Source organism: Lactuca sativa, chromosome 2 (assembly GCF_002870075.4).
Source record: "Lactuca sativa cultivar Salinas chromosome 2, Lsat_Salinas_v11, whole genome shotgun sequence".
NCBI classification, from domain to species: Eukaryota; Viridiplantae; Streptophyta; class Magnoliopsida; order Asterales; family Asteraceae; genus Lactuca; species Lactuca sativa.
The window spans coordinates 193925482-193949848 of NC_056624.2; the positions used below are offsets into that span (position 1 = coordinate 193925482).

The following is a 24367-nucleotide window of genomic DNA, read 5'->3' on the forward strand; positions in this document are numbered from 1 at the left end:
ATTTAACCTAGTGCTAAAGCATATAGTATGCGACTCATTCTTTTGTTCTCATCGTCAGTACTAGGGTAGTCTACCTTAGAAAGAAAGGTGTCAAGCACTAGTGGTACAATTCTTTGTTTTGAGTTATCCATTGAAAAGTGTTTTAAGACTTTGTCAATGTATGTGCTCTGACTCAAACCAATGAGCCTTTGAGATATATCTTTATAGATCCTGATATCGAGTATGTATGCAACATCTCCTAGATCTTTCATTTGAAAGGACTTGCAAGTAAGTCGATATCTTTCCCGAGTAGTAATATGTCATCGACATATAGAATAAGAAAAACCATTTGGCTCCCACTTTCTTTGATGTATACACATGGTTCATCGACACTTTATGAGAAGCCAAACCTTTTGATATTCTCATCAAAACGATGATACCAGGTCCTAGATGCTTGTTTCAATTTATGAATGGACCTCTTTAGTTTGCCCAATTTATCTAGGTTGACAAAACCTTCAGGTTGTTCCATATAGACATCTTCCTCAAGATATCCATTAAGGAAAGCGATTTTGACATCCATTTGCTATATCTTATAGTCGTTATATGCAGATATGGACATGATAATGCTAATAGATTTAATCTTGGAAACGGGCGATAATGAAATATTCAAAGTCAACGCCTTGAATTTGAGTATACCCTTTTGTGACAAGGCATGACTTGAATGTTTGTACATTCTGTCCATGTCGATCTTCTCCTTGAAGATCGATTTGCTTCCAAAAACCCTGCTGTTAGGAGGTAGGTCAACTAAGTCTCATACTTGATTCTCATTCATGGACTGAATTTCAGCTCTCATGGCTTCAAGCCATTTTTCAGATTCTGGATTTGTAGTAGTTGCCTTGAAATTGATGGAATCACATTGATCCATCAAGAAGACTTCCTCTTCAGGAATGAGAAGTCCAAATTATCCAAATTCCTGACGAGGTCTACTTAAGTGTTGTACAGTTGGTGTGTTTTCAGCATCTGAACGATAATTTCATGTTCAACAATGCTTTGTTGATTATCATTCTCAACTAAAGGTTGTGTTTCTTGAATTTATTCAAGATCAATGGGGCTCCCACTTTCTTTATACAAGATAAAGTCATCTTCAAGAAACACTATTTTTCAGGCTATGAAAACTCGATTATGTTCTTTATGAAAGAATAATAACCCATGGTTTATTTTGGGTACCCCACATAGACACACTTTTGAGATTTGGGTTCAATCTTTTTAGAAGTCTCTCTTTTAATATATGCTTCACAACCCTAAATCTTTAAGTAAAATATTGATGGAACTTTTACATTCCATAACTCGTGAGGACTCTTACTAACCTTTTTAGTTGGGACCATGTTTACAATTCAAGCCGATGTATCGACGGCATAACCCCAAAACGAATGAAGAAGGGAAGTCTGACTCATCATCGATCATACCATATCAAGTAGAATACGACTTCTCCTTTCCGAGACATCTATTGTGGTGTTCTCGATGGAGTGAGTTGTGACACTATGACATAATTCTTAAGATGTTCATCAAACTCATAACTTAGATATTCACCACCACGATCTAATCGTATGGTTTTAATCTTTTTCCCTAGCTGGTTTTGTACTTCATTTTGGAATACCTTGAAAACATCAAATGCATGATGTGTTTCATGAGATACACATTTAAATCAATTTCATATATTCCATTACTAGGATAAGTCTCAAAATAGAACACATTATATTTAAAAATAGATATGGTTCCAGAATAAAAGTCAAACTTATAATGAAAACCTTGTTCATACAAATGGAAAGTAGAGATACTATTCCTAGTTATATTAGGTGCATAACAACAATTTTCAAAATAAGATTAAGACCATTTGGAAGCAAAATATGATATTGCCCTATGAATTTGATAGATACTTGAGTGTCATTGCCTACATGGAGTTCCAAATTGCCATCTATGAGTTCTCTAACATTCTTTAATCCTTGCAATCATTGCAGATGTTAGTACCACTTCCAATATCGAATAACTAAGAATTAGTATGGAATGCATATAATTCAATCACATATATACCTAAGGTGCCAACCTGTTTGGCCTTGTTTTTCTTAACTTCCTATAGCTACTTGGGACAGTTGTTTTTTTAGTGTCCATTTTCATTGCAGTGAAAGCAATTAGAGTCAACAGACGGGTTGGGCTTAGGAGTTGGGTTGGTAGCAGGAGGCATCCCTTGACCCTTTCCATTTCCCTTGCCTTTCGTGGCAGATTTGCCTTTCCCCTTACTGGTAGCATTACTGGTTATCTTCTTGGTGATTTAACCCTCGCAAATGATCAACACTTGATTCCCAAATTTCTTGATGTTTGCCTCAGAATTCTTGAGCATTGAATGAAGCTAACTAATTCTCCTCTCCCATTCATTCAGAGTGAAGTTCAACACAAATTGATTGAATGACTTAGGCAATAAGGCTAGGAAGCGATTGCTAGCTCATCATCAAAAGGGAATCTGAGGCAGGCAAGCTGCTAAATTTAAGCTTTCATTTTGAGTACATGTACACTCACAAAAGAACCTATGAGTTCCCATTTTATCGATTAGACTGGTGTTGATAGATATTATCAAGAAGATAATGGCATATCAACATGATGAACAAAACATGTGAGTAAACTGTGATTTATAGATAGATAGATTTAACATCTTACAAGAGCAACTTTCATGGCTAGGGAGAATTTCCCAGGTAACTCTCTATCACTACAAAAGTCTACATGGTGCACTCATAAAATAAATGACCACTCATCTCCACTTTATATACTAGTAGAGGGAATATGCTCTCATACAAAGGAATATTCTAACCTAATAAATCAATCATCATTTTAGAGAACTTCTAGCTCCAATAACCCCCCCCCCCCCTAAATGCTTGGAAATAATGAGGGTAAAAAGCAGTGATAAAAGGTAGAACATTTGACGTGTAGGTTTTGGTGTTGAAGTATCTCAGAAAATCCAAATCTTTCGTGGTCTCGGAATCTGGAAATGGAATCTCTAGCATCAAAGAACATACAGAGGAACTAAATCTACATAAGAATATGAAATTTCAGTCTTCGAAACTGAACAGTCCCCAAAAACCGATCATGTTCATAGTTTACCCCTCAACTGTTGAACCGAAGAGCTCAATCTCATATCACGTCTTCAACATTTCGAACTCGAGTGGTAATGAACCAAATAATCTTGGAAGAGTAACATGCTAAAAATATGAAGAATCTCAAAGTAAAGTTTGAATAATAAATAATGTGAATCCAAAGAAGGGTCTAGCAATGCAAAAAATTTGATTGGAATATAAAAAATCAGTGTCACGTCTCAACGCCAAAAGAATCTTTGTCTTCAAAGTATCACAATTCCAAAATCAAATAATAGAATCTGATATGGATGTTAACACAAATGATACATCCCAAAATGTAGAGTCTGAAGATAAAAAATCATAATACAAAGTACATCTAGTAATGCCAAAAATTTGATATGTAAAGATCAAAAATCAGTGCCACATCACATTACTAAATCAATCTCCGTCTTCGAATGTCTCTAAAATCCAAAATCTAACAGTAAAGATCAATGGATGCTCATGATTCTCCAAAAGTTTTGATCGACCACGTAATAAAGATAAAAAATAATCATGAAACCGGGCAAGAGAATATGTCCGATATGATGGAGCATCGCACTCTCCCCTTTTATGTGAGCATCTAACCGTAAAACCGAGGATATTATTTTTCTTGTCATGGGTAGAATTGGTGTTTTATTGCCAAAATGAACAAACATTGTAGAGTATATATGATAAACCGTTGTTGAAGAATCATAATGTTGAACCGAAGTGATGTTGATACCCGAAATGCAAACTCAAACTCCAAAAGCATAACCATGACTCGTCAATCAGGGTCGAAATGAATTGGTCTAGACCTATAATCCAAAGATCTTAGGTCCGAATGATGGTCCGAGACCTTATGTAAGAAGTTTGAAGGAAGTTAAAATGTGAACCTCGAAAAGATCCAAACATCGGAAAATATTGTTGATCAGACAAGTTTCCGAATAAATACGTGGATCCAAATCTCTGAAGCATATAAATTTGAGGCTGCAAATGCGAGTTGCTCGGTAGAATGAAGAACACACAAATAATAATCTCCAAAATAATTATGTATTCACTTGAAATTAGCAAGAAAAATGAAGCCTTGAAACATGAGGCTATTATTCGTGTTAAAAAATAATTGATTTTTTAAAATAAAATAATGGGTATTAAATAAAATTAATTGGGTAAAAAGGAAATTAATTGGTTTCAATAAAATAAAAATTCCGATCAATTTTTTGAAAAAAAATATATTGGATCCAAAATTGAAATGGGTTGAGTAATCTCAGAATGAGTGAGGGTCCGAACAAAAACGAATATGAAATAAAAAAGGAATAGGTTAAAAAATTGGAATAGGTAAATCTCAGAAAGTAGTTAAAAATGGATCTGAGGTGAGTCTGGTTGCTCAGAAATGTTGGATCCACAAAATAAATCAGAATCCGAGATTCAAAATGGAAACGGGTTAAGTTGATCCAAAAGAGAATCCATGGAAACCCACATATGTTGATGTGTAGCGAGTCTATTGGAGACGTGTTTCACACTTGCTGGAAATGAGAGTGACAGACGACAACTATCACCCACTCAAGGAACTTTAATCTCCTCCATATCAAGTACCTTTGCTACCGATAATATGTGCAATAGTAAAAGACAAAACTTGTCCTCCACTCTTGGTTAGCATTAAATGTTCAACATGACTTTTAATTTGAACAAGAGCATGCACGTACCCATACTCTTCAAGTACAACAACTCTCATTCTCGTTTTTAGAGCATATATAGCTAGTACAAAATTTTGCACTCACATATAGAAACAAATAAATAAGTACAAAAGCATGTGTACATGTATTTCCATGTGTGTACGATGCCCAAAAAAATCAGCATTATAAGCTTATAAACCCAAAAAAATTAATTTGCACTCTCAGAAAATGCATACCCAAACACATTAAAATCCATATCATTTGAACCCCATACCCTCTGTTCAATATTTTATCCCACAACCATATTTTTATGATTTTCGAAACACCTTTTAGCATGCGATAAAGATATCAAAACACTAACTTTTTACTAAGAAACTTCATCTTCTTTAGCAAAAAAATAATACTCTTTATAAACTCAGATTTAACAGCAGCAAAATGTATATGAACAGAACAACATAATCTTTATTTTCAAGCAACATTACCAAAAAAAACAGTAAATAACTCACATATGATTTTTCAGTTGCGAAGGTTGAGAAAATCATTAATAATGATGAAAATCTTCAAGATAGTAGACCAATCGAGATCGTTCTCTTGAAATAACCAGTTGGATCTTCAAGGTCTCGCTCTGATACTAATTGTGAGTTCCCATTTTATCAATTGGATTGGCACGGAAAGATAATATCAAGAAGATAATTGTGTATGAACATGATGAACAAAACATGTGAGTAAACTGTGATGTATAGACAGAGAGATTCAACATGTTACAAGAACAAATCTCATGGCTAGGGGAATTCCCCAGCCAACTCTCTCTCACTAAAAAAAGTCTACATCATACACTAATAAAATAAATGACCACTCACCTCCACTTTATATACTAGTGGACGTAATATGCTCTCATACAAAGGAATATTCTAACCTAATAAATCACTCATCATTGTAGAGTATTTCTTGCTCCAACAGAACCCTCACTCATTTTGCAACCAATCAAAGTATTCAGGGTCTCAAAACTCACTTGCTTAGCCTTTTTGCATGCATGGATATATAATAAGGTCTTATACTTGAAATTTTCTAGTCTTTTGGTCTTGAAGTTCTCTATTGAATTCATAGCTTCTCTCCATATCTCAATCTTTACCTTTTGAAGTTAGTTACTTGATTTGGAGCTTCCCTTTGTGTCTTCCTTTAGTGCTTATTTTATTAAGCACTTAAAGTCTTAAAGAACAAAGAATACAAGAAGTAAACTAGAAATTCTTGGTACCTTAATCTTGGTGGTGGATACTTGTAGAGAAGAACATCCTCTTTGATCTTTGCATCTTCATCAACACCCCAAACCCAAGTGGGTTCAAAGGCTCTAAAAGTAACAAAATAAGCACTAAAGGAATACATAAAGGGAAACTCCAAATCAAGTATCTAACTTCAAAAGGTAGAGAGTGAGATATGGAGAGGAATCTATGGCTTCAAGAAAGAAATTCAAGACTAAAAGGCTAGCAACTTTCAAATATAAGACCTTCTTATATATCTCATGCATGCAAAAAGGTTACACCTTATTTTAATCTAAATTAATAGGCTAGTAAAGAAGCATGAGGGACAAAGTTTGGAGGTTGATAAGCAACCTCCATGTATTCTTGAAAGTTACGACCAAAGGGTCAAAAGAAGAGGACAAAAGTTTGGCTAGTTTGTCTACCTAAGTAAGCCAACCAATTAGTTAAGTCATGGTTTGCTTGAGTGTCCAAAACATTTGTACATAACTTATTAATCATACCTTATGATCTAATAACTAGTTTGTCCTTTTTAGTATTATTTTCATAAAACAACATTCTCTTCTCTAATCAAATACAAGAATTGAATTTATCTATTCATAATCAAATACTTAATAAATATTAAATAAGTACTAACTTGATTAAGGTGTGACTCTATAAGATCATATATTATTAGCAACATCACTTAACAATGATTCTTGAGCATATAGATCCAACACACACAACTTTCATTTTCAGTGAGCTTTTAATAAGACTAGATCCACAATCTTTTTTTTAAATTTTCATTAGGATTGATTTATCCTTGGTTTGACAATAATGTAGCTTCTTCATGTTTGAAATTTAACATATGCAATTGTGGTCTCCTATTATTATGATTTGCCACCTATTTGTGAAATTCATGTCGTAGCAATCAAATTTACCAAGTGATGATATGGGTTATTTAGCTCAAATTTGAAGCTGATTGTGGTTCAATAGATGGTGAAAGCACATAATCTTTTAATAAGAGGTTCACTATGTATATATGTATATTTATGTTATTGAAAATGTGTTTTAGGGTTTGATATATATGGATATACATGGATAAGGCATTGATAGCTAATATGCAAACCTTTCATTATCATGGATGATTTTTGCTAATCCATAGAAAAGTCCTAAAAAACTTACGCAAAATTTATATCTAAACGAAGGGATTATTTCTTTTAATGCATGTTAATTCTTATTAAATTATTTGACTTTATACCACGATTCCACCATCACCATACCTATAAACCGACCCCTTTACAATGTCTTAAAAAAATGGAAGTGAATTTTGTGTATTTTTGAGGCTTGTGAACCTAACGTTGTTTAGTTTTCTAAAACGGTATTGGTGTTTTCTTTCCTATGTTGTAGGGACTCACATATCTTTTTTGAATGGTTCAATGCTACTTTAGTAGTATCAACTTTATAGGGAAATGCTATCTTTTAGTTATAAGAGCAAATTACTGGATATAGCATAGTACTTTGCATTTTTTACCAATATAGATAATGTACTTACATTGTTTTTACCTATGATGACAACAAACTTACATATTATTTGCACGTAATAGGAACATAGAAAGAAATATTTACACTAATAATAATAACATTTATGAAATAATTTGTTTTCCTCTATTACACTTAAGAGCGTTTGGTTGGGTTAAAAATCAAAACCTATAGATTTCTTTCTTTGTAGACTTTGGTAAATATATATTTGTAAATACATACTAAAAACTTATGGATTCCTTTCTTTGTTGGATTTGTTATTAATATTATGGTTTTTTGTGTTACTTTATGGACTAAAATAAAAACTAAAGTCTTAGGTATTATTGTATAATGAGTGAGATGACAAACGGGAAACAAGTTGTATCACTAATCATTTTTGTATGGTAAAGTCAATTTTTCTGAAAGCTACATCCATAGATCTAGGAGATAGTATGATTCATGTTTAAGATTTTATAAATTTTTTAACCATGGTTTTCATGGGTTATAAGAGCATTGCGAGTGGGCAACGGGATGTAATACCAAATTGGTGGCACCTCATCCATAACACCAAGGGGAAATGGTGTTCCAGATGTTATATCATGTTAAGAGGTAGAGAGAGAAAATAGAGAAAATTATTTGATTGGTTGATGAAGGAGATAGCCAATCATCTTTCTTGTTTTATCTCGTCCTCGTTACCACAAGATCCACCATAACGAGCTTCAACGAGTTGGGGTGGGGGGGGGGGGGGTTCCTCCGTCATGACGTCGTTGAGGCATGCCACATCAGCCTGTTGCTTCTCGTTTTTGGCCCATACCGCGTGCTCTAACCTAATATTATGATATTTGAAACGTATAAAAGATAAGTAACGCATATTTAGAAAAGATCCATAAATTTGAAAGTAATGCCTTTTTGTTTCTTGAACAGTTATTTTAAGGGCCAAAAGAGAACGATAATTGGGCTTTTATACGCCATATGGACTAAAACTAAATTATGGTTTTTCTTATTTCATGTCGTATTTATTTTTTTATTATCCTTCTACTAAATATTTCTATCTATTTTTTATTTATTGGACCATTACAAAATAAAAGATAAGAAGAGGAAAAAATTAATACATTATACATAACAAACATTTAATAAGTAGATTATATAAGTAGTGGATAAAATAAGAATAAAATTTATTTTCCATATTTTTATGGGTTAGTAGAAAGTTTGGGATATGGGTGATCATTAATGATATACCCACCTTAGGAACGACTCGGGTAAGTGCCTTTATCGACTGCATGTTACCTTCAGGTTATTTTAATTGTGAAATATTCTATGATAATATAAGTGTTGTAAATATCGGTTTAGGCGGTCTGCAACTGATTAAGATTATGGGTATTTGGCTGAAATTGATCAATATCGGTCAAACTCGGGCTAGACGGTCCTCGGTGTTCCTAGGTAGGAATATTTTGAAAAATTCAAAATTTTAAATTTTCAATATCAGTCAAACCGTTGACTTTTTGACCAGTTTGAATTTGAGTCAAACTTGAAGGAATTGGAGTATTGATTAAGTTTCCACCTTGGTTTGGTCCTAGTCAGTTCGCGAGACCGATCGATATAGGGAGGGAGCGTGTTGTTGTTTTTCTGTGGGACATTTATTTTGGTGAGTTTTCTCACTATATTACCTATGTCATAGTAGGGTGCATGCTAGACTACACGAGTATTCGTATTTGATGGTTATTATTAGTAATTACTGAGTTAATGATAACTCCAATATAACTGATAGTCCTAGGGTTGCAGATAACCCATTGGTGTTTATATTGAGATAAGGGTAGTGGTATGTTGGTTAGAGTACCAAGAGATTAGTGATTGTCTAGTTGAATTCCTTAGGGGTTGTACGAAGTCATGTAGGATAGCTCGAGAACTCTTAATCTAGGCTTTCCTGCCAATTCCTTGTTTGGTTATGACTCGAGAGTGAGATCATTTTTTTGACTGTCTATCTCACCTTTAGTTACATATGTCCATGCATTCAATAGTGGTTGCTAATGGTGACTTAGAGTCCGGTGTAAGGCGTGGTATGTGGTAGTTAGCTATTAGTCCAACCGAATAGTATATATGTTGCCTGTATGTTGTTCTTATTTTTTGATTGATGTTGTGTGTTACTAAGCTGCTGATAGCTCTAACACATGTTGTTAGCATTGGGATTGCTGATAGTCCCCGTAGTTACTGATAACCCATAGAGCATGTTGTTAACCCATTAGGATTGTTGATAGTCCCCAGCGTTGCTGATAACTCACAAGACGTGATGTTAGCCCACTGGGACTGCTGATAGTCCCAGGGTTGTTGATGTAACATCCTGTTCCGAATTGTTCCCGTTTTGAATTGATAATCAACGGATGAAATGCTATCAAGCTACGGATACATAAGGGGTTGGGTTTTGGACCAAGTTGGATTTGGATAATGTACCTTGGATTGCTTGGGTATTCAGTTTGAGTTTCTGGATCAAAGGGTATTTCGGTAATTTATCAGCTCAAACTTTTATGGAAAATGGATTTTAGTTCGGGATATGTTATGGCAGGCAGGAATTGATAATAGTGTTGAGAGTCTTGATACCTTTCTATGGATATATGAATGGTGGGAATAAGAGTTGTATCGAGTGAGTCATGGCCTTCGGGAGAATTAGGGTTTTGGGAAAAGCCATAGTACGTGGGGTGTACCAAGGTGGTACGCAGGGTGTACCGAAGAGAAGAAACTACGCAATGTGTAGCTGGGAAGAACGCGTGAGGTATATGTGAGGTTGGGTCAGGGTGTGTGGCCTCGTATGCAGGGCGTACGAGAAGGTACGCTAGGCGTACGAGGGTAAGATTGAAAACCTTAATCTGAGAGTTGTACTCTATATAAGCATAATGTTAAGCCTCCTTTTTCATTCTAAGTCAAACCCTACCCTCTAAAACCCAAAATAATCGTCCTTAATCATTCATGGTGGCATTTTGAGCTTATGGAGTCCATTTTTGGAGTGTTTGGTCCATTTCCAAGAAGGTGGATTTTGATGCAAAGATGAGGATCAAGGAGAAGCTTATGGACCTGGCTTTGGTGACTCATTTTCTGCTTGATGAAGGTATAAAGCTTTGAACTTGATCATTGGTGTCTTAGATATACCATTTATGGATTTTTGTTCACTTTGGTCCCAAGTATGAGATCTAATGGTCTTAATTTCATTCTAGGAGCTTTGGGTTGCCCCACTTAGTGTTTCTAAGGTCCAGGGTCCATAAAGTTGGCACCTTTAGAGTTTAAGACCATCTATGTTGGAGTTTGAGCCATTTCTGTGAAAGTAGAAATTTATTGGTTTTTTTGGGCAATGTAAAGTCACAAAGTTAGTAACTTTATGGGTTTAGATGTTATTTGGGACTCAGATATGTGGTTTGGACATAAGGTTTAAGCATTAAGTGCTTAATGGAAAAAGTGGGACTGAGAGGGAAGTACGTTGGGCGTACAAGCCAATACACGCAACGTACAAGCCATTAAGGAAGTACGTTCAACGTACAGCTGAGTACGCCTTGCGTACTCAATCAGATTGGACTTCACGTTTATGGGCCTCAGGTTGGGCCATTTCTTGGACTAAGTTGCTGTGAGCCTTCGTGAGCCAATTGGGAACATATTTATGGACTAACGAAATTGTTGGGCTTTAGGATAAGGCCCATTGGAAAGGCTTAGGCCCAATTTGGAAAATTGGGCCATAAGTGGGTCGTAGTTGGGCCTTGATGATTATGAGATATTGGACCATCGGAATGCCAAGTGTTTGGACAAGAATAAATGGTTGGGCCTTAAGGTAAGACCATGTAGAGGTTTAGGCCCAATTTGGAAAATTGGGCCATATGTTGGGCCTTGGTTGATTATTTGGCTTTTGGGCCTTCAGAGTGTGACTTAGGCCTTGCTTTTGAACCAAGTTAGGTTAGGGGTAAAATGGTCCATTTACCCCAAGTGTGGATTTAAGGTTATGCATTGAAACCCAAATGGTTAATTGGGTTTTGTCTTGATGATTGATAGTCCGAGGATCGTTCAGCCAGCAGCCAGAGATTTATTCGCGGGATTTTAGCAGTGTGAGGTGAGTCTCCTCACCATACCAATGGGTCGAAGGCACCAAGGCCGGATCATTTATCTAGTTATGATGATTATTGCGGATGTGTTATCTATACATTATGTATTTATGTGAAGTCCATGCAGGGGTTCCCATGGTAATTAGTTATATGTGGTATGCTAGTTGATTGTGTGGTATTTGGTATGCTAGTTGTCTTTTTGATACTTGCATGGAAGACCCCCCCCCCTCGGGGGGGGGGGGGGGGTTCCCGAGGCAGTTGGATATAAGACCATGTGGGGGTTCCCTTGGCATTCCAGGCTAAGACCATATGGGGGTTCCAATGGTATTCTAGGCTAAGACCATGTGGGGGTTCCCATGGCACCCAGTGTAAGACCTTGGAGGGTTTCCAGGGCATCCTTATATGTTTGTATGTACGGTTTGTATGGAAGTTAGTTAAGGCCATGTGGGGGTTCCCATGGGAGTGGGCCAAAACCAAAACCTCATCGAGTAAAAAATACCAAACTAAAAGGCAACAATACAAAAGATCAAAACATGCCCGAAGAATCTCTCATACTACAAGCTTCTTAGAATCTTCGTTACTTTCCTTGATCCAAGTACGGATCTTTTGCTTTTAATAGTACGAACCCAATACCATCTTCCATACCTATCCGTACTTTCCATAAGAATCGTCTTGAATCTCCAAAGTCATTCTCCTATGACTATCTTTACATAGTTCCCATCACTACACAGCTCACATCAAATACAAAGATACTTCCTAGGATTTCCTAAGATTCTAGTCTCCACATGTGCCGATAGAGACGTTTCCGATGTTGACAATCACCCGATGAATGTAGGTCGTACATAATTGCAATAAAATAGGCATTCAAATATATGTCTCTACCATAAGTTATTCATCATACAAGAACAAGCAATAAGGTTGAATCAAACATTATAAGGCTATTTAGTCTTGACTATGTACCATCCTAGTGCATGCATTAAATAATTTATAGTATCAACATAAACCGTAAAGCACCTAATAAAAAAATAGACATATAAAAGGCATCTCTCCTAACAAGCATCCTATCATGTAACACCCAAAATTCAGAAGGCTAATTAAGGAAAGAAAATTTTCAATTAAGAGGCCAACTCGTCGAGTTCAAGGGTGAGAACTCGACGTGTTGGAATAATCAGGCACGTAGGAATTTAAAGACCAACTCGACAAGTTGGGGAGGACCAACTCCATTGTCCTAACCCTAGATCTTGGAACCCTAATGTTATTGTGAGTGATTGTGAGACATTTTGAGTGTTCTTGTGGGTGTTTGAAGCTATTGGAAGGAAGGAAAGTTTGAAGGAACAAGGAAGAGTTGCTAGATCATGAAACCTCACTCCATTTTCGTCACTTTCTGGTAATCAAGTCTCAAACTTGCCGAATAGTTGATTAGATCTCCTTCTTAGCACCTTTTGCTTATTTTTGGTCCAAATGATATGGTCCCTGAGAGTTGGACGTTCCAAATGAAAAGCACTTAAGATCTAGAGTCTTGAAGGACTTTCATGGCATAAAGGTGACAACTTTATGGCCTTGGAAGTCCCATGCAACCTTTAAGCCATCATTTTGGCCTTTTGAGCTACTAATGGCCATGCATGTAGAGAAAGCTGGGAACTTTATGTGATATTTTGGTTCTTATGGTCCAGATCTATAACCTCATGGTCTACCTTGTAGTTTTGTTGGTTTTGGATTAAGACCTTGGCCCTTTTTGGGTTCGGATTTGAGCTTATTCTCTTTAGGAAGGGATTAATGGGTAAAGTTGGAAACTTTACCCTTCTAAAAGGTATTTCCAGTCTAGATCTAGAGTATTGGGTTCAGATCTGAAGACTAAAGGCTTAATGTATTAAGAAGGAGTAAACAGACTGAAGAACTCGACGAGTTCATGAAGGGACTCAACGAGTTGATGTGAGTATGACCCAATCCTGTTAAAAAGGAAATAACTCGACGATTTGATTCAAAGTATCACGATTATGTGGTTTATGGGAACTCACCGAGTTGAAGGAATAACTCGACAAGTTGAGTCAACTCGAAGCGTTGACTTTGACTTTGACTTGGATGTTGACTTTTACCTTGACTTGACTTTGACCAAGGTTGACCCCTATAGGGTTATGAAGTGTGGAATGGGTTCTAAAGGGGTAGTTCCATGTAAGGGCTTGGGCCCAATTTGGAAAATTAGGTCATTAATGGGCTTTCATGGGTTTTATAGTTTGGGCCTCGATAGGTCGAGGGTGAAACAATCATTTTGCCCCATGTAAGCATTATGGATCATGGTTTGGAACCTAATTGCTAATTAGGATATGTTTTGGTATGGATAGCTCATGGAATTGTCAGGGCAGCAGCTAAGGATTTCATGCAGTAAGCTTCAACATTCGAGGTGAGTCTCATCACTATTTGTATGGGTCGAAGGCACCAATGTCGACCCATTTGGTTTATGTATGGTAGGAAGACCCGGGGATTAGCCCTAGGCATTATGTATGAAAGACTAGGAGGTGGCTCCTGGCACACTATATCCTAATTAGCTAAGTAGAGTAGTATGTATGCTAGTTATCTTTGTGATGCTTGCATGGAAGACCAGGAGGTGGCTCTCTGCACTTGTCTGTAAGATCCAGGGGGCGGCCCCCGGCTTGGCAAGAAAGGACATGTAGCGGCCCGTGACATAATATCAAGACTATGTATCGGCACATAGCATCTTGATTAATTATGATATATGAATGATATGTATGGCTTATGGTTATGTATGATAGTATGTGATTTATGTGCTTATATGCTAGACAGTATCCGGCTGAAAGATACCGAAGGGGTAGGCCAACACCCAGATATGCTAGGCAATATGATGATATGTCTGGTATGTGGTATTTGGGAACTCACTAAGCTTCGTGCTTACGGTTTTTAGTTTTGGTTTTAGGTACCTCCAGTTTTCAAATAAAGGAGCTCGGGACGATCGCAGTGCATACACCTATGTTTTTCACAATATGTGGTTTCTGGGAATCAACTCTGATAAATGTTTTATTCAAAATGCTTTTCAATGTGTGGACCAAGTTACAAATGTGTTTTAGTTATATCAAAAATGAAATTTTTGGTCATGAATTTTGGGATGTTACATATCAATTATCATGCATCCCTAAGCAGATCTTTAACCATATACTATCATGAAATTCACATATTAGCATAATAATCATAACATTCATGTATGGGTATTTGGGGAATCAGTTATTGGGATCGGCTGATTACATGCATCACACCTGTTTCTACATAAAATCTTTTCTATATAGAAAAATATTTATTAATCCTCAATTTGAGTTCAGAAACACCCAAAAGTGTGTCTAAATCCCTCAAACCAAGGCTTTGGTACCAATTTTTAATGTCTTAAAAATATCAAGTAAAATTTTTATTTTAATCACCAAAACCATTCAAGTAATTGTTCAAAAGAAAATCATAATATAATATGTTTTAAATATTCAGAATAATAATCATAAATCAATAATGCAGAAATAAACTCCAGGGATGCAATGCGATCAAGTTAGGCCCTTCGCTTTGGAACCAGAAGTACCTAAAACATTTAAAACATGAAACCAAAAGAACAAAGCATAGTGAGTTTCCTAAAATACCGCATATCATACATATTAGTGGGCCTATCCCTAGGGATATATTCCAACGCATATGAATGCTATGATCCAACCATAGTCTTACAATCACTTTTATTTCTACAACTCAGTTGCAGTCTTTCTTGTAATGATCCAACCATGGTCTTGCATACAAGTGATGTGATCCAACGACAATCTTTCATATACGTGATGTGATCCAACCATAATCTTTCATGCAAGAGTCATAATGACAGTCTAGCATCATACATAGTATAGTGAAAAGACTCACCTCACAAGCGCGGTTGACAACTTACAAACTCAAACAAACGAAAAGCGGGTGATATATACCTCTTAATGAATCATACAAGGTAAACCCTTTGTCTACCTTTTGTAACTAACAATTTGACTAAAATTCGATTGGGTCAAAAAAGTCAACGGTCAATGGTTAATGTCAACTTCAAATGGTCACCACATCATGGCCTACCCATGGCCACATTGTGTCCTTCCATCATAATCGCAACCAACTTAGCTACCACGACGTGGCGAACATGTAACTACGTCATGGCAGCATCCTAACAAAATAGTCGCAAAACCCATATTCACCGCATCGTGGTGAGCAGCATGCCGCGTCGTGGTTTCTTGTTGAAAACAACTTACTTGATTAAGCTCTTAATCTGATAAGCCCTTTGCTCTAACTTTCCAGAAAGCTTCTAGGGACCCTAAAGTTCTATAAATATCCGAACTTTATAGACATGCATGACCCATGCATGTCCATCCCTCTTCTAGGTCAAAAAGGTGAGAAAATGACCAAAATCACATGTAATGTTCTCAAATTTCATCCAACTTCTAAATCCAAAAATCATTATGCTTAAGGGACCTTGGTAAATCATAAAGTTGCAAAAGTTATCTCATTCATCCACACAAATCACAAATATTAACTATAACATGCAATATAGCCTACATTTAAGAAGGAGGGACCAAAAAGGTGAAGAGTTGAGGACTTACAAGGAGTCCACAAGATGCACACATGGAGTAGAGATGAGTAGCTTGTTGGATCAAAGCACTAGATTTCCTTCTTCTTCCTTCCAAGATCACCAATACACTAAAAATGTGCTCAAAGCATAAAAAGGGGTAGGGTTTATCAAAGACTCTTTGGAGGTGATAAAGGCTAGAAGTGGAGGAAACCCTAGCCATCACTTCCCTTAAACAGGGCCTTAAGCCCGAAGATTAGAGCTTTTCATTTATGTCGTCACCACGTCGTGGCAAGCATCATGCCATGTTGTGGTGTTGTTAATGAAACACGTGTTCCATGAAAAAAATTCCACGTCGTGGTAATCCTTTCACCATGTCGTGGCCAACCAACAATCTCAAAATTACAAAGTGGAATTCATACCTGAAATCAGGCAATACAACGCGAAATCCAGAAATTAAACCAACAATGTGTAAGTCGTTGATGTTAGTGACTAGGGTTTAGACCAAGGCCCTTAGGGTTTAAATTAGGTCATTTATGTATCCTGATTTATATGAGGTTTAACCTCCACTATTAATCAAACAATCTATTATCTTACATGGTATTGGAACTCTAAGTTAAAACTTTATTGCTAACCACAACTCATAGTTGTCGCCTTCCATCTCCAGCGACCTTCTATAATAGTTGTCGGAGGTGCCTTTTCTGTCTGGTTTTTTTCCTTTTCCCTAATCTATTCTCCTCTTTTCCCTCCTAAAGAAAACCTCTCTCGTATAAACAGTTGGTGTATCCTCTACTATCTTCTCCGATGTCTTTTAGCATTGACTTCGTCGATCTGTCAGTTCTTCCTTGTTGTCATTACATCTAGTTCTAACTGCTAAAGTTATCGCCAACGTCGCTGCCTCAAAATCTGATCGTCGTCGCCACCACCTGTAGAACTACCACTCATGCGTCCAGTTCTGGATCTCCACCGGCCTTCCTCTTCTACTATTTATCTTCATTTATGTTTTATGTTTTATGTTTTTGTTTTTCCAATTTAACCGTCTCCTCCCAATCAAATTGTATGTGGATGTTAATTATTAGGGTTTAGGCCCAATGCCCTTAGGGTTTAAGTTAGGGCATTCATGTATACCTATTTATATGATGTTTAACCCTCATTATTAATCAACAACTTATTATCTTACAAAGATGAAGGACTAGAAGGTGTTCGGTTTATTATATGAGCAGCAATAAGAACACATTCCCCCCGAAAAAAAATATTGGCAAAATACCTTGAAATCCTAACGCAAAATCAACATTTAAAATATGTTTATGTTTTCTCTCCAATCTTCCATTTTGATGAGGCATACCAACACAAGATGTTCGAAAAATAATTCACCATTAGTTACAAAGTAAGCTTTCGTACAATTAATTTTTTTTACCGTTATCGGGTCGAACAATTTATACTTTTTGAGAGAATTGTCGCGCAATCATATCAATGAAAGACATAAACATCTTAAAAACTTCTTATTTATAACCTAACAAATAAACCCACACAACTACCGAATAAGCTTCTATGATAGTTAAAAAAAAATAACGAGCACTAGAAGAGGAAGTTTCATCATACGCATCCCATAGGTCACAATGTATTAAATCAAAAAGAGAAGTATATTTTTTTTCACTCGAAGGAAAGCTATGTTTATTGCCATAACAAATATCACATTTTTATAAGAGAAATTAAATGTCATCCCACTAATTCTTCCTATTTATCATCCTACTAGAAAAGGAAGAAGTTTGTCCACTTTTTCGGATCATTGGATGACCCAATCACTGTGTCATAGTCCTAAGGACTTTGACTTATCAACTAAAAATGTTTGGACTTTCAAAGCTTGTGGAAGGTAATAATTACATCCAGCTCCAAAGTTCAACTTAACGAGAGAAAGGAAATGAAATGAGTGGAAATAAGAAGAAAATAAAAGAAATTGATATTCCCGAGTTTCATTAAAGGAATGAAGTGGAGGGAAATTGAATGATCACTTTTGTTCCTAACTTTTCTTCTGATTTTGGAGAATTTGAAAATAAATAACAAAATGATTATTTTTTTTTGAAACGGCAAACCATCCTACTACTAATCTAATCTTAAACATCACTTATGTCTCATAGTGAAACTTAAACAAAATGATTAATTTTCGTTCCAATTCTCTCCAACTCGTAAACACAAAAAAGAAAAAAAAATGTTTTCATTTCCTTTCTCTTTTTTTCTCTCCTAACTTTATTTCCTCTTCTTTTCTTTTCTTTTGTTAAACTCGGGAACTAGACGTTAAAGTTCATCCCGTCTCTCACTCGGGCCGATCACCTCCCTCGAATGTCCAACCTGTATAGCACATATGTCAGATTGTCAGAGTCAAATATGATAAGAGAGTTTTGGATCTTCATTAAGTGTGAAACTAAGATCAGGTTGCAATTTAATTTGGGAGCGAATAAAACATGTTGAAGAATGACATTGTGTGTTAGGGGGTGTTTGGCAAAGCATAAAAAATGAGTTTTTTGACTTATTACCTGTTTGATATCGGAATAAGTTAAAAAAAATGTTTTGGTAAAAAATAGTTTATAATTGTTGGTAACCTCTAATAAGTCAAAAAGTGATAAATAACATACCCTTTACTTATTAAAAACCTATTATTTCATCAAATAAGTTATAAGTCAAAAATCATAAGTTTTTCTAAATAAACTTTGTCAAACGCCCTCTTATTCTCGCAATTTAATTGATTCATCTCCGGTAACATGATTAGTGCACCCGCTATGAATTATCCAAGCACCCAACTTTAGCTTACCATGCAGACCATTAGAATGAGGCTGAGGAGTACTTTGAGCAGTACCAAATGTAGCTGCTATTGCTGCCCATTGTTCAGCTGAGAAGATTGGCACGGACTTCATTCAAATTGAAGTAAGACCACTCATCGAAAATTTCTGCTTTGAACTATTACTCAACCAATAAATCAAATAAATATATACACAGGGAAGCCATGAATCATGCCTGCAATCTCGCCTATCAGACTAATTAGACTAAAACTTCGAAACAAAGTCCTATATCCTAGGAAATGCAAAAGGAAATAATATAATCAATGGAAAATACCCAAACACAAATATATCCTTTCCTAACAAAGAAAATGGTAGAGAGGGTGCTGCGATGGTTTAAGGTGGCTCTAGGCCGGGTTTTGAACGCCAGCAGGGAAATCGTGGGGAGGGAAAAAGAAAGACATTTGTTCTTGCTATTTAAACGTATGTTACATACGTTTAGCATGAGATTTTATCAAACATAATGATACAACAAAAAAAAATTTCTTATTGAAAATGGAATTAAATAAATCATTTTAACAATCCACTCCAATCTCAATCGCAGTTAAGACAAAACAATTAAAGTGATGGTTAAACAACTACCTTAATTAACTAGTTACATCATCCACTCCCTACTATGACTATGTGCAAAACCAAAACTAGACGACGCCGTACCATTAGTCGGATTCTCCATATTCGCAATGTCATTTGCCTGAGCAATACTCAACATGTTCGGACCAAGCAACGCCGGAGCTTTCTTGATCATCATCAGTTCATCCGCACGTACTAAAACCTTTCTCTTCAACTCTACCAAGGATGATATGTACTGCTGCAACTCCTCCACCTCCAGCCCATCAACGCCTTCGCTGTACCACGGTAATTCACTGGCGTTTATGATTTTCGACTCCTGAATCACCTCTCTCAGCTTCTTCTCCGCTTCCAACTCCTTTGAAATCTCCACGTAGTGTTGGTTGAACTCTTTCTCAAGTTGTCCCTTTTGGGTGGTAGATTCATCTGATGTTGATGCGTTATTGGTGGTGATGTTAAGGAAGCGGTCGGCAACGTCATCCACGGTGGGGTGGCCGAATGCGAAAACCCGGCCACCAGGTGAGTGGACAAGCATGGTGATATGGGCTCCAGTTAAGATGCAAAGCTCGGCGGCTTTCTTGAAGAGACCATTACGGCGTTTGGAGAAGGTGACTTGACGGTTGTTTTCTTCTTCTATTTTCTTTATTTCAATCTTTTTCCGGCCTTGTGACGACCTTTTCTTCATGCTATTGACGCCGGCGATGCTCGTTATGTTCATGGCGCAGTGGTGATTATAGCGATTATGTAATAGTCGTAAATGGGTTCAGGATTTATTTATAAGTGAATAAAGACGAAGATTTATCTGTCTTAGGGAGAATCTCGATAATTAGGGTCTGTCAGAGATTTTGTTTTTTTAATTGGAAATAATATTGTAAGGTCAAACGTTGTAGAAGGAAAGTTGTTTCTGGTATATACATTATGGAATAAGGTTGAATGGTGTATCAAAAATATAGTATCACATAAATATTTGCATTTTTTTTTATCAATCTTTGGTTATGATAGGAGTACATTAAAATTGTTTCCAAACCATAACTATTTACTACCATTATGATTATTTTTTTAATGCATCATAGTACAAATAATAATGCAGCCCAAGCCTAATTGAGGAATGTTTCATCGGACTTCTGCATTTTATCGGTAATAGTATATGGTATACAAATGAAAACTACTGCCGGTATATCAAATGGTTGAGATGCGGCGTTCGCCGACAGTAATATACTCCACGTATGTATACCACCAGTAATATTATTATCGCACCTTAGAGCTTAGTAAAATGTGAAGTTCACCGAACTATTTAATAGTTAAATCTTCTTGTATCTTAATTTAAAAACATTAAAAGGACACCAATTATCAAGACCTATCAATACTCAAAATTGTTTTTTGTGATTTTACGTAAAACGTATATCAAAGGACCGCATCAATAGGTCGATACTTGAATAAATTGATTAGGAAAATGACTTATTAAGTTAATTAATTTTTTGGTATGTTTACATCTGGGTAACTATCTTTTTTTTGTATATATCTAGGTAACAAACTTATTGGAAGTGTTCATATATGACCATTATGACCTGCTATAGCAGATTAAATCGTAGGATGTGAACGTTTTCAACAAGTTCGTTACCTAGATGTGTACAAGAAAATTGTTATCCAAGTATGAACAAAACCAAAAATAAAAATAAATTACATGCATGGTCCCTGTGGTTTGGGGGAATTTGTGTTTTTGGTCCCTAACTTATTTTTTAACTTGGATGGTCTCTATTGTTTATTTTTGTTGCACGTTTGGTCCATGTCTTACCTAAAAAGACTATTGTGCCCTTATTAATTTATTTTAATTAATTTTCTTATTTATGTATTTATTTTTTACATATTTAAAAAAAATTAATAGACCCCACATATTTGTATCTCATCGGATGATACCTACTGTTTATTTTTTAATTAATTTATTTTTGTAACTCAGATGATCCCTACTGTTTAATTTTGTTACGAGTTTGGTCTCAGTCTTACCTAAAAAGACTATTGTGCACTTCTTAATTTTGTTACGTCTTCATCATCCCTTCTTTTTTCGGTCCTTCAACTCCGTCGAATCAACACCACAACCCACTAAAAATGAAGAGACAGTAGGTTATGGTGTTGGTTCGCCAGATTTGAAGTACCAAAAAAAGAAGGATAGTGAAGACATCGATGTTACTAAAGATGGAAAAGAAATAGAAGTTGGGGAGGATGGGAGATGGGATGGTAACCGGTTTGACCCAAATTAAATTTCTCAAATGTGGTTTCAGGTTTACGGTGAGAAGATACAGATATGCGGGGTCTATTAATTTTTTTAAATATATAAAAAATAAATACATAAATAAGAAAATTATTTAAAAATAAATTAATAAGGGCACAATAGTCTTTTTAAATAAGACAGAGACCAAACGCGCAACAAAAATAAACAATAGGGACCATTTGAATTAAATTTCTCAAATGTGGTTTGAGGTTTATGATGAGGAGATACAGATGTGAACACTTCCAATAAGTTTGTTACCTAAATGTGTAAAAAAAAAAAAAAAAAAAAAAAAAAAAAAAAAAAAAAAAAAAGATGTTACATTATTATTAAAAGAAGATGAAAAATAATAGCAAATAGGCTTTTAAGTTTTAACTAGAGTTATTGTTGTCATAAAATATCCGGTAAATGGCACAAAAAACACTCTTTTTATACAGAAATTCGATTTTGACACCGTGTTTTTTTGTGTCAATTTTGACATTGTGTTTATCAATTTGTTACAATTCTGACAACTTCATCGGTTAACCAGGTTACATGCTGATGTGGCATGATGACGTGTCAGTTTTGATGACGTGGCATGCTGACGTGTCAAAATTGATTTTTTTTTCCACAAAAAACACTAAGTTTTCACTTTTTTCGATTTTGACACTAAGTTTAATTTTTTATTTCAATTTTGACACTATGTTTTTTTTTTGTTCCAATCGAACATCATTTATCAAATTTTGTTCAATTTTGTCTATTTTCCATTTGAAACCGTATAAATATATTTTTTTATTACATTTTAAACCGTATAAACATATTTTTTTGTTTAAAAACCACATTTTTATTTAAATACAAGGTGTTTTTTTTCTTACATTCAAAGCATTAGTTATATCATGAGAATCAAACTAACCATAAGCTTCTAATAAGATGTAAAAATTTGATGGGTTGCAAACTTGATATCTGAGTTTTGATCGACTACATACCTCCAAACCTCCAAACACATTTTAAAGTTGCATATTTAATATAAAATACAATTTTTATATAACTAATACATATTTATACATAAAAATATGGTTTGAATGTAAAAAAATATATTTATACAAAACTATGGTTTTTAAATGAAAAAAAACATATTTATACGGTTTAAATGTATTAAAAAAATATTTATACGGTTTCAAATAGAAATTTGTCAACATTGAACGAAATTGGAAAAAATGATGCTCGATTTGGAACAAAAAAACTTAGTGTCAAAGTTGAAAGAAAAAATTAAACTTAGTGTCAGAATCGAAAAAAATGAAAACTTAGTGTTTTTTGTGAGAAAAAAATTCAATTTTGACACGTCATCATATCATGTTAGCATGCCACCTCATCAAAACTGACACATCATCATGCCACGTCAACATGCAACCTGGTTAACCGGTCAAGTGGTCAGAATTGTAACAAATTGGAAAACACAATGTCAAAATTGACACAAAAAAAACACGATGTCAAAATCGAATTTTTGTGTAAAAAGAGTGTTTTTTGTGTCATTTACCCTATATTTTATGACAACAATAACTCTAGTTAAAGCTTAAAAGCCTATTTGCTATTATTTTTCATCTTCTTTTAATAATAATGTAACATCTTGTTACATTTTACATGTAATCTATAAAATTTTGATTAAAATTTAACATCTAAACTTGACATGTTTGTATTAAAACTCATAATGTTTTTTTTTTGACAATTCATGAAGATAAAATATATTTTCTAATAAATAAAGTTTTTTTTGTCACATGTGACATTTTTATTTATTTTGTCATATGTAATTTTGTGGTTATTTTAAATTAATTTTTATTCCACATGTCATTTTATGGTTTTTTCATTTTATTAAATTTTAGATAGTATTTAAATGCAATAACAAAAGCATATCAATTTCATTAATGAAGTTTCCTTCTAATTTCAAAATTACTAAATTAAAGATTCATTAATTTTCTTTATTTATTTATCTAATTTATTTGTTTAAATTTTTAAAAAAATCATTTTAATTTTTATAATTCAATATTTTATTACTTTTCTTATAAATTCAAACTTCTCAAATGTTTAGAATTTTGTATTTAGTTTTTCTTTTATATAAACTCATGTAATACATGAGTTTCAGACCTAATAGATTAATAAACATAAAGTCCTATCATGTTGGTAGAATATTCTGACATACTATTGAAAATTTTATTTATTTTGTTTCGTTGAAAACTCGTCCTTTGATATTCATGAAAAATGTTTAGTAATTGTAATTTGTAAATGAATAGTAATTAAGATTTATATAGTGATGTGTAATTGTCATTGTAGATTTGGCATTTAAAAGAAACAAATTAATCTTTGAAATTCACAGGTTACAAAATTATGATGAATTAGTTTTTTTTTTATTTGTAAAATTTATAGAGAAAATAATGTCTTATTCTTTTAAATTTACAAGTTGTAAAAATATATACAAATTATTTTGAAATTTGTAAAATCTATAAAGAAAGTG

The 24367-nt window shown here is 34.7% G+C and overlaps 1 protein-coding gene across 1 annotated transcript; it reads right to left on the minus strand.

Annotated features, from left to right (window-relative positions):
- Positions 1-19550: 19550 nt before the first annotated feature.
- Positions 19551-20484, minus strand: LOC111899927 (agamous-like MADS-box protein AGL29). The gene has a single exon (XM_023895816.3). It carries the CDS (start codon positions 20329-20331, stop codon positions 19642-19644), a length of 690 nt encoding a protein of 229 aa, XP_023751584.1. The 5' UTR covers positions 20332-20484; the 3' UTR covers positions 19551-19641.
- Positions 20485-24367: the final 3883 nt, after the last annotated feature.

Bases quoted from the DNA above. Each gene is read 5' to 3' on its own strand.
- LOC111899927 (XM_023895816.3), bottom strand. From the start codon at position 20,331: ATGAACATAACGAGCATCGCCGGCGTCAATAGCATGAAGAAAAGGTCG.